General features: G+C 38.1%; 1 protein-coding gene across 2 annotated transcripts in view; it reads left to right on the top strand.

The window, feature by feature from the left end:
* USP33 (ubiquitin specific peptidase 33) overlaps nucleotides 1-10,519 on the top strand; it is a 41,546-nt gene extending 31,027 nt beyond the window's left edge. For both annotated transcript variants that reach the window (XM_014544365.1, XM_005871932.2), the window contains exons 19-23: nucleotides 966-1,047; nucleotides 1,794-1,902; nucleotides 7,196-7,298; nucleotides 8,885-8,953; nucleotides 9,338-10,519. In XM_014544365.1, coding sequence (XP_014399851.1) covers nucleotides 966-1,047; nucleotides 1,794-1,902; nucleotides 7,196-7,298; nucleotides 8,885-8,953; nucleotides 9,338-9,495 — 521 coding nt within the window. In that variant the 3' untranslated portion in view covers nucleotides 9,496-10,519. The remainder of the gene's footprint in view (nucleotides 1-965; nucleotides 1,048-1,793; nucleotides 1,903-7,195; nucleotides 7,299-8,884; nucleotides 8,954-9,337) is intronic.
* Nucleotides 10,520-12,038: the final 1,519 nt, after the last annotated feature.

The following is a 12,038-nucleotide window of genomic DNA, read 5'->3' as shown; positions in this document are numbered from 1 at the left end:
AGGAACTGCTGGAGGTTGGCTGTGGGAGTGCACTGACCACCAGGGGGCAGATCCTGCATTGACCGTCTGCCCCCTGGTGGTCAGTGCGCATCATAGCGACTGGTTGTTCTGGTAGTTTGTTCATAATGGTTGCTTATGTTTTTATATATATAGATAATTTTTCTCACCCAGGAGGCACCCAGCTACCAACTGTATCTGTGGCTCCTATCCCTTTTGTCTAAATGAAAGACTCTCTCTTCTCCTGAGTATAAAAATGTACTTAAAATTTAACAAAAAACCTCATATAGTTATTTGCTAAATATAATTTATGCCTTTGTGATTGGCTATGTTAATGTTTGTTCCCATGAAAAATGACACTTTAGTGTGGCACCTTGATTATATTTCATGATTGAAGAATTGATATTTTCATTAATTATTTTTTCAGTGAAATGAAGAGATAGTAGGGATATCCTGTATTGGATTTAGAAACATAAACCTTGAAAATATATCATTATGTGAATTTTTGTCTCATTTTCAAACTTGAACTACTAACATAAGGCTCCTTCTGTTCTAAATCTGCCTGTGAATCTTTTATGCCATTTGTCTGTGCCTGGCTTTTATTACATTGATTTCTGTAAGTGCCTCATTTTTTCTGCTACCTTGTAAGCTCCATGAAGAAAAGATTGTTTCTTATTTATCTTTGATTTCCCCCGAAAACATAATCAAGGCTTAGTAAAGTATACGTAACTTAAATACTTGAAGATCTTGGTTGACTGATATTCCTCTATTTCAAGAAATACACTTAGCTCTAGGAGCATAATCACCAAAAATGCTTATACTTACTAATTTTTAACTTTTTTGGAGGGGTTTCAAGAATAATGATTGAAAAATGCCAATGATTAATCAGTTAAAAAATGAGTTTAACCTTTGAGAGTAATATAAAGCAATTTAAGAATGAAATAGACCCATGTAAATATTTTTTTTAGGTATTCCTCCACGAAAAGCTAGTTATATTGAAGACCTGGTTTTGATGCTGCCTCAGAACATTTGGGATAACCTATATAGCAGGTTTGTTTTTTTAAATCAAACGATATGGTATCGCAAAAATCAGTTTGTTGTGGAACTCGTTAAAATTGGATTATTTTATATACGCTTTTTGTGTTTTATGTTGCTTAGGTAGAATATTCCCTTTCTCCTTCATTTATTCAGAGTGTGAGTCACTAGATTTTATAGCCTAGATAATTAATTCTAATTCTTACGTGCTGGTTATCTGAATCTATAAAAGTATTCTGTGATATATAACTCTTAAATTTTAAAGTTTTAAATTTTATTTTAAAGCATTCACATGTAATTTCCTTATTATGTTTTCCTTAGTGAAATATTGAAAATAATTTATTCCATAAATTCTTAGTTGAGAGGTCAGGGGAAGCCTCTTTCTGATTAAAAGTTGATGAAGACTATGGCTATATAAGTAAGATTTATATGTTGTATGCTAATTTTGAAAACTACCTCTTTTACTTGGTTTTGTTGTGGCTTCAAACATATTTTTGTAGCAGAAGTAATTATAAAAGAAAGTTAAAATACAGGTAAAGCAGGTTATTAGTTAATAAACTGATAAAGTCATTGACCCTGATAAACATAACGTCAAACCATTAGGATTATTTGATTTTTACATTAGTTTAAATATGACTGAGAATTTTCCTGTGAGGATTTATTTACTAGGTACTTAACCATTGACTAAAAGTTGGAGACAAATTTGCTAGAGCATCAGCTTTTTTCAAGATTGTCATAATTACAAAATTTTTATGCTTTAGGTATGGAGGAGGACCAGCTGTCAACCATCTGTACATTTGTCACACTTGCCAAATTGAGGCAGAGAAAATTGAAAAAAGAAGAAAAACTGAATTGGAAATTTTTATTCGGGTAAATAAAGTGGTACTTTTCAAATTAAAAATATGCTTTAGGGTAAAGATAAAGAACTGACAATTAATAGAACTGTATTATGTTAATGAAATGATTGGATGAAAGTTGCAATAGATTTTAAGTGCTCTGATTATTTAACAGTGCAAGTCACAACAATGTAGTGAGTTAAGTTCTCTTTTTGTGGGTTTTTGTTTTCATGGATTGGTAATGAATTTTGTTTTATGGATTGGCGCTGGTAAGAAATCTCCTTGTTGAAGTCGTAAATTACAGATTTCCTTAAGTTAGTGTTTTTCTGTAACTATTTTCCCAGACCGCATTCTCTAAAAATCAATGGAAAAATATTCTCTGGTGAGAATTAAAAACAAATAAATAAAGCCAGTCTTTGAAAAAAATCATTTAAAAATTAATTAATTAGTTAATTAATTAATGGAGTGATTGTACTTAACTAAAATTCAAAAAGTCCCCACCTGGACACCTAAGGAAGAAACATCCTAATGCCAGAGACAAAGTCGTGAAAGTGTCCAAACCTGGTAATGCTATGAATTAAATAGATTTATCTGGCAGAATTAGTCTGACATTACATTTCAGAAATCTCAGTTCTGTAGGGATAAGTTGTACATCACAGAAAATCCTAACTTTAATGTTATACCTTGAGACAAACATGCTTTGATTTCTTTGTTAACCATCAGGGACAGCCACGTTTTTCATTGCCTTTCGTTGTTCTGTGGAAGCAGCCACTTCATGTTCCAGAAAGATTCTTGACCGCAAAGAACTTACATTTAATAAATAAGTAGTACATTATATATTAAAAGGTGATGAGCCCTAACCAGTTTGGCTCAGTGGCTAGAGCGTCGGCCTGCGGACTGAAGGGTCCCAGGTTCGATTCTGGTCAAGGGCATGTACCTTGGTTGCAGGCACATCCCCAGTAGGGGGTGTGTAGGAGGCAGCTGGTCGATGTTTCTCTCTCATCAATGTTTCTAACTCTCTATCCCTCTCCCTTCCTCTCTGTGAAAAATCAATAAAATATATTAAAAAAAAAAAAGGTGATGAGTTCTATGGAAATAGAAAATACCTAAAAGGATAAGAGAGATCAGGAGTACAGTGATGAGGGGTGGAGTGAGGTGCAATTATAAATAGGATGATAAAGATAGGCCTCATCGAAAAGGTGACATTTAAGCAAAGACTTGTAGGAGGTGAGGGAGATATTTAGATATTTGCAAAAGGAAGGGATAGTCATGTAAAAGCTTTGAGTGGTAGGAATGTTGTCTGCTTGGTTCTGGGAATAACAAAGGTCCATGTGACCACAGTGAATAAATGAGGAAGAGAGTATTAGAAGCTGAAGTCAAATTATGGGGCCAGATCATGGAGGTACTTCTGGACAATTGATTATAAGGATCTTTGGGGGCAGTGTAGGGTTTTTTTTTTGTTTGTTTATTTGTTTTCTTTTTTTCTTCTTTATTTTTTTATTAAAATCTTTATTGTTCAGATTATTACAGTTGTTCCTCTTTTTTCCCCCCATAGCTCCCCTCCACCCGGTTCCCACCCCACTCTCTGCCCTTACTCCCGCCACCCACTGTACTCATCCGTAGGTGTACCATTTTTGTCCAGTCTCTTCCCGCACCCCCCACACACCTCCGAGAATAGTCCACTCCCTTTCTATGCCCCTGATTCTATTATATTCACCAGTTTATTCTGTTCATCAGATTATTTCTTCACTTGATTTTTAGATTCACTTGTTGATAGATGGCGTATTTGTGGTTCATAATTTGTATCTTTACCTTTTTCTTCTTCTTCCTCTTCTTAAAGGATACCTTTCAGCATTTCATATAATACTGGTTTGGTGGTGATGAACTCCTTTAGCTTTTTCTTATCTGTGAAGCTCTTTATCTGACCTTCAATTCTGAATGATAGCTTTGCTGGATAAAGTAATCTTGGTTGTAGGTTCTTGCTATTCATCACTTTGAATATTTCTTGCCACTCCCTTCTGGCCTGCAAAGTTTCTGTTGAGAAATCAGCTGACAGTCGTATGGGTACTCCCTTATAGGTAACTGACTTTTTTTCTCTTGCTGCTTTTAAGATTCTCTCTTTGTCTTTTGCTCTTGGCATTTTAATTATGATGTGTCTTGGTGTGGTCCTCTTTGGATTCCTTTTGTTTGGGGTTCTCTGCACTTCCTGGACTTGGAAGTCTATTTCTTTCACCAGGTAGGGGAAGTTTTCTGTCATTATTTCTTCAAATAGGTTTTCAATATCTTGCCCTCTCTCTTCTTCTGGTACCCCTATAATTCTGATGTTGGTACGCTTGAAGTTGTCCCAGAGGCTCCTTACACTATCTTCGTATTTTTGGATTCTTTTTTCATTTTGCTTTTCCGGTTGGGTGTTTTTTGCTTCTTCGTATTTCAAATCTTTGACTTGATTCTTGCGATCCTCTGGTCTGCTGTTGGGAGTCTGTATAATATTCTTTATTTCAGTCAGTGTATGCTTAATTTCTAGTTGGTCCTTTATCACAACATCGAGGGTCTCACTAGATTTCTTAAGGATCTCAATACATTTATCGGCGGTTTCCATAAAATTCTTGAAAAATCTTAGAACCGTGGTTTTGAACTCTATATCCAGTCGTTTGCTGTCCTCCATTTCTGTCATTTGTGACCTGTTTCTTTGTCTTCGCATTTTGTCTGCTTCCCTGTGTTGGTAGAGTGGTTTTGTGTGCTAGGTGTCCTACAGGGCCCAGTGGCTCAGCCTCCCCAGTTACCTGAGGTGGACACTCTTGGTGCACCCCCTTGTGGGCTTTGTGCACAGTCTTGTTGTAGTTATGCCTTGATTGTTTTAGGTGTCACTGGGAGGAATTGACCTCCAGGCCAATTGGCAGTGAGAATCAGCTGTGTCTGCAGTGGGAGAACTTCTGTGCTGAAGACACCCTTCTGGGGCAAGACTTGCTTCAGTGGGGCTTTGGTGCTCACTGAGTCTGCCCCCTGAGTGTGTTCCTTATGAATCTGAGGAGTTGTAATCTGGGTGGTCCCACTCTGACCACTGGGTACACTGGCTCTTGGATCTAAGGAGGTGCTAATTAAGCCTCTTCCTGAGGTTACCCAGCAGGAGCTATGAAGAGATATGCAGATTCCCCTTCCTTTTTTGGGGGTTTGGGGGTGCCCAGATGAGGCCCAGCTGAGAAGCAATGCAAGCTGCTGTGGGGCCTTGGGCCTTCTCTTGGAAGTTCTGGGTCTGTCTGGCCCAGCTGCAATTTGTTAGGTAGTTGTCAGATATATTATGCAAATGAATCTGCACAAAGCTTGGGTGGGGCAGGTTCTCAGGGGATCAGCAGGGTGGAGCAAGCAGCTATGGCTGCCCAGTCCTACCGCCCTAAGGGGCCGCACGTCTCAGTGTCCCGGTAATTGCTGCCAGCACCTCTGAGGGAAAGCCGCCCTCAAGTTCCGAGTTCCGCCTGGCCCGATGCCAGACAGTCCAGTTTCTCCCCGTATGAGTCTGGGTCCCCAGAGACTCACCCGGAACTGGAGTTCAGAGCAGTCGGGAGCTTGACACTCCCTCCCGATTGAAAAAGTCAACCATGTCCTCAGTTTCCAGCCCTCTCCAAGTGCGTCACGTCCTCAGCTGCCAGCCCTCTCCATGTGCGCTGCGTCCTCAGTTGCCAGCCCTTTCGGCATGCGCCTCCGTACCTCTGCTCTTTACTTCCACACTGCACCTCCTCTGAGTCTCAGTGTGCTTTTCTCTTTCCTTCTAGTTGTAGAATTTCCACTCAGCCAGCCTTCCTGTGGTTCTGGATGATGTCCGTTTTGTCTTTTAGTTGTATTTTTTAAAGTGGTTGTGGGAGGCAGCAATTTCTGGTGTTTACCTAAGCCGCCATCTTGGTTTCTCCCGGCAGTGTAGGGTTTTGACTAGATTTGATTATAGGAGAGACATGATCTGAACTTGATATCTTCATCCACCAATAGTATGTACTGTGGGCATTTAGTTACACATCATGAAATATTTTTAGGCATCTCACTATCTTTTCACACTATAACAATTAGATAAATTCCAAATATCCTTCATTTTCCTCAGGCACTGTTGCCTCCACCTCTCTTACTGTACCAGTTTTTCTGTCAACTGGTTTCTTTAGTTGAAAGCAGAAATGCCTAACTTAAGCCAAAAAAAAAAAAATTATTGAAAAGAAAAATTGAATAGCCACACCTCCAGAAATTCAGGAACCAAGGTATTCCTAGTATACAGCTAACAAAATTGGCATTGGAATGACCCCCTTCTAACCATTAGGTCACTTCTCTGAACATTTCCATTTCTAATAGAGTTTTGCCTTGATTGAGTCACATACCCATTCCTTAGGTCTTAGGACTAGAGGAAGGAGTGGAACATCTTTGGGGTCTGTACCACCACTTTTGAGAATTTATCCTATACATATATGTATATTGCTTGTGAAATGACATAGATAAGATCATTCATTGCAGCATTGTGTTTGTAATTGCAACATGTCCACCAGTATCTTAAGTGAACACAAGTAATACATAGACAGTGGCTATTGTATGTTTAAATAAAATTTATTATCAGATTTTTTTTTTCTTTTTTGTTAATCCTCACCCGAGGATATTTTTCCACTGATTTTTTGAAAATGGAATAGAGGGGGAGAGACAGAGAGAGAAACATCGATGTGAGAGAGACATCGATTGGTTGCCTCCCACATTGCACCCCTACTGGGACCATCTGGGGATCATGCCCTTGACAGAAATCGAACCCGAGACTCTGTAGTCCATGGGCTGATGCTCAATCCACTGAGCCAAACCAGCTAGGGCCATCATATTTTTAATATATATGTAGAGTAGTTATTGTTTTGAAGACTTTGCCTTGAATGTCTTCACCTATCCAATCTTTTATGTCCTTTCAGTTTGTACTTGCTAAAATTTAAGACATAACCTATAATTGTTTGTTTTTTTAAAATATATATATTATTAATTTCAGAGAGAGAGAGAGAAAGAAACATCAATGATGGCTGCCTCCTGCATGTCCCAGCCCGCAACCTGGGCATGTGCCCTGACTGGGAATCGAACCAGGGACCTCCTGGTTCATAGGTTGACGCTCAACCTCTAAGCTACACCTGCTGGGCTAGAATTGTTTTTTAATAGATGTTATCATGTATGCTAGTACTAAAATAACTTAACGTCAGTGTACACATTCTTCGTGTATGAGAAACTGGCTTTATCAGAGACTGAAGTAGGATGATTGTATTGTTCTGCTATAAAGCAAGTTCTGAATATTAGGTGACTGATTTTTTCCTCCCTACATATAGCTCAACAGAGCATTCCAAGAGGAAGACTCTCCAGCTACTTTTTATTGTATCAGTATGCAGTGGTTTAGAGAATGGGAAAGTTTTGTGAAGGGTAAAGATGGAGGTAAGTGGTTAACTGAAAAATGAAATTCTTTGCAGATTTTTTGTTTATTTAACAAATATTTTTTGGATATCTATATACACTTGGGATTACATCAGTAAACAAGATGGACAAAGATTCTAGCCCTCGGGGAATCTTATATTCTAGTTTATATTCTGGTTCTGGGAATTTTTAAATCTGTTTCATCAATTATAACATACTCATAGCAAGAATAAAGGAAGTAAACAAAATTAGTCTGTGATCTTAATATTGAAGTTAAAAAAAAATCCACCAACAATAAATAAGGTTGGTTTAATTATGGTTTGTGCATTATAATGGGATACTATATGGACTTTACAAATAATTTTTGTGACAGTATTTAGTAATTTAAAAATAAAGGTGTTACTGATACATGAAAAAATTGCAATACAGTATGCATAGTTTGAACCTTTTGTATTAAAAAATAGGCAAACATATGCAAAGGCAAAAGACCACACAGATACTAAAACAGTTTGCCTATCTTCTTATAGCAGGATTACAGTCTATTGTCTTCCTTGTACCTTTTTTTCCAGCTTTTGATAATGACCATGCACTGTACCTTTGTATTCAAGGGGAAAACAAATAAGGTGTTTTCTTAAATTAAAAAAGGGTACATTTTGGCGGGGTGAAAAAAAAGGTAAAGAGATTAAGCAAAAAAAGAAAAATATATATTCACATAACACACAGACAACAGTATAGTGATAGCCTGAGGGAAGGGTGTTGGAGGAGGTGGGAGGACAAATGGGATAAATGGGAACAGAAAGAGACTTTGGGTGATGGGTATACAATGTAGTGTGCAGATGATTTATTGAGTTGTACACTTGAAACCTGTAGGGGTTTTTTAATCAATGTCACCCCAATAAATTCAATTAAAAAAGATGCATTCCAACATTTTATTTTATAAAGCTCTTATTGGTTATAGTTTAAGTAATGGTAATCTGAAACAAATTAAGAATGTATCATTTCTTTTTTTAATTACAAAGGAATTGTTCTTTTATAGCATTAAAAGTGCAATGGATCCATCTAAGCCAGTGGTTCTCAACCTTCCTAATGCCGAGACCCTTTAATACAGTTCTTCATGTTGTGGTGACCCCCAATTTCATTGTTACAAATTGAACATAATTAAAGCGTAGTGATTAATCACAAAAACAATATGTAATTATATATGTGTTTTCCGATGGTCTTAGGCGACCCCTGTGAAAGAGTCGTTCGACCCCCAAAGGGGTCGCGACCCACAGGTTGAGAACCTCTGGTCTAAGCCAGAAATGTTATATTTTAAAAACAACAACAACAAAAGTGCAATCGATAACTAAGAAATCATTTCTATTAGATTTTGGATGGTAGTGAGAGAGCCTCTCTCTTTCCTGAATCTGTTTTGGGGGAGCTAAGACACACAAAAAAAGAAGTTCAGAAGATAGTTAAGAATTGTCTATAATAATTTGACTAAAAAAAAATCAATCTGATTATACAGTTATGTCCTTCAGTTATTTCAGACACAGAAATATGTAATTCTTTGATGCATTTATATGAAAAGTATGCATCTTGATCATTTGTTTTTCTTTTTAACTTAGATCCTCCAGGTCCTATTGATAACACTAAAATTGCAGTCACTAAATGTGGCAGTGTGATGCTCAGGCAAGGTAAGTTCGACTAACATTTACTTGTTGGTATTTGTTACTGTTAAGAACATAGAGTCACTAGCCTTCTATGCCACTTTTTAACCCAGCTTAGTGATAGAATTCATTCATGAAGTAGGACAAATAGTGGAAAAACTCCCAGTCTTTAATTTTTCTGAGGAAGGGTTTTACGGCTGTTGATAGGAGCTAGAAAAAAAGGATCTTTTTAAGACAGACCATAAAGTTGCAGCTTATAACAATATGGGCTGGTAGTTTGAAGAGTCATGTTCCAAAAGTTCTCGATATTCATGCTTTTGGGGCAGGTGTGTATGTGTGTGTGTTACATTTTGAAAGCTTTTGCAATATGAATTTGTAAATATTATTCTTTCACTGTACAATTAATTTTAGGAGCAGATTCTGGTCAAATTTCTGAAGAAACGTGGAATTTTCTACAGTCTATATATGGTGGAGGCCCTGAAGTTATCCTACGACCTCCAGTTGTTCATGTTGATCCGGATATAATACAAGCAGAAGAAAAAATTGAAGTAGAAACTCGGTCTTTGTAATTTTGAGGATATAGTGTGTTCTAATGAGAAATCATTTTCACTTCCCCTGTCATATATACATGCAGAAACATTCCTAAAAGCATGTTTATTTTCTTGATTTTTAATATATTATCTCTTATTCATTTTTACTGGGCATTATGGAAAAAGTTGTTAAAATGTTTAATATACTACAGGTTGGTATGTTAAATGCTTTAACTTACCATAGTCTTTCAGTATAATATTTTTGAAAAGAGAGGAATAATTATGATCATTTGGTAATCAGTAGATTATCTTTGATCTTTATACTACGTGCAGATCCACAGTATCCTTTATAGTTTTGTAAATAATTTTGCTTTGAAAACTTTTTCATTACCCTAAACCATTATAACTCTGACCAATCTTTTCAGTTTTCTAAAAACTTAATTTAATTGTGTAATTTTGACATGGCTTCGTATAATATAGAGCCTATTTTAAATTGAGAGTTGTAGTCAGAAAAACATTAATTTCCTAAAGCTCAGGAAACGTTAGGGTGTCACTTCTTTTGCACTGCAGCACATAAACTAGCATATTAATATTAAAAATGTCTTTTTGAATGTATCAAGGATGTATTTAGTTTGAGTGGAATTTGTGTCAGGAGATATCAGTAACTTATTGCCTCTTATACTGTAAAATATTAAAGTTCAATTCCTTTCTATAACCCTCGATAGAATTCATTATTATCAGTAAAAAGCTTAGTTTTTAGGGCACTTTATTTTGAGAGCATGAGTATGGAATGTGTCAATGAGATTGTTTATAAAGCTGAAGCCACTTGCAAAATGATTTTTTAAATGAAATGCATAAAGTCATTGATTAATACAGTATGCACTGCTATTTGCTTGATTATGTGATGTCAAAAGTTTAACTATATTCCAACTGCAGAAACAAACTGGATTACTTTAATATGGTGAATAGCATTCATGATGATGGCTTTGTTTTGGTTGGGGGCATCTGCCACCAACTAAAACTGCTGTTTAAATTAGTTCAATAAAAATGATTTTAAAATGGATAACTTGCATGTTGAGATTATTTGATAGGCATTAATAGCGAAGGCTCTGAAGTGTTAATATTAATGTCTTTCTATTATTTCTTAATCAGAAGTATGCAAAATAAGTCATTCATTGTAAAGTTCTGATGTTTAATGAAATGATGAGCTTATTAGCCATTAAGTCTATTTGAATTTTTAAAAATGTATATTGTCTTTAGTTTTCTTCTTTATAATTATACTATGATCCTCTTCAAAGACTGCATGATGTTATTGATCTGTCTCTGAATCACCAGTTTAGTGAAACTCCTGTCACTTAGGAGATAATCAAAAAAGTATTTTTAATAGTGCTTGCCCTTCACTGAATATTTATGACGTTTCAGCCATTACACCCTATGATTTAGGTAAAGTGGCTTGCCCTAAGTCATACAGCAAAGAAAAGCAGATGTGAGACTCCAGCTCAAGTCAATGTAAGTTCATCAGTGCTCTTATGTACCATGATATATTATCTTCCAATGAATTCTTTTGAAAACAGGTTATAGTATTAGTCATATTCATTAATAGCATCTGTCATTGGGATATATAATATGATTAAGAATACCGGTCTCGCCCTAACTGGTTTGGCTCAGCGGATAGAGCGTCGGCCTGCAGACTGAAGGGTCCCAGGTTCAATTCCAGTCAAGGGCATGTACCTGGGTTGCGGGCACATTGCAGGAGGCAGCTGATCAATGTTTCTCTCTCATTGATGTTTCTAACTCTCTATCCCTCTCCCTCCCTCTCTGCAAAAAATCAATAAAATATATTTAAAAAAAAAAAAAAAGAATACCGGTCTCTAAGAGCTTATATAATTTTACTAGAGGCCCAGTGCATGAAATTCAGGCACTGGTAGAGTCCCTAGCGGCTGCCAGCTGGGTACTCCTTCCCTTCCCCTGGCCGCCTGCCCCACACTGCTGCCGCTGGTTGCCACCTGCAGGGGCCGATCGCCCCACCGCCACCCAGCTCCTAGGTGCTAAGAGCCTGGCGGCGGCCCCACACCCCCACTGCTGCCACTGGTCACCGCCTTGGGGGGCCCAGTTGCCCCGCTGATCGCGCTGCCACCCCCCGCCACCATCGCCCAGCTCCCAGCAGGGCAGTGGCCCTGCCCCCGCTGCTGCTGCCGCCGGTTGCCCTGTGATCGGATTGGCAGGGCATCGGGCCCCCACCCGGCTCCCTTAGCACCTGGGAGCCCGGCGGCAGCGGGGCAATCGAATCGGTGGGGCTATCGGCCCCTCCCAGTGACCAGTGGCTTGCATCTGCCTTGGCCTGGCGCCGCCCACTCACTTGCTCCACCATCTCACCCTGGTCCTGCTCTCACCGGGGCCTGCAGCATCTCCACTGCTGCCTGCTGCCAGCATCACGTTGCCAATGCCCGCCATGTTCCACGCTGCCCCCTTGTGGTCAGCGCCCATCATAGCAAGCGGTTGAACTAGCAGAACTCCCAGTCAAGGGGACAGTTTGCATATTAGGCTTTAATTATATAGGATTTTACATTTTAATCCTCAAA

Source organism: Myotis brandtii, unplaced genomic scaffold (genome assembly GCF_000412655.1).
Source record: "Myotis brandtii unplaced genomic scaffold, ASM41265v1 scaffold36, whole genome shotgun sequence".
NCBI lineage: Eukaryota > Metazoa > Chordata > Mammalia > Chiroptera > Vespertilionidae > Myotis > Myotis brandtii.
The sequence above is the reverse complement of the archived record's forward strand: the minus strand, read 5'-3'. Positions and strand labels throughout refer to the sequence as shown.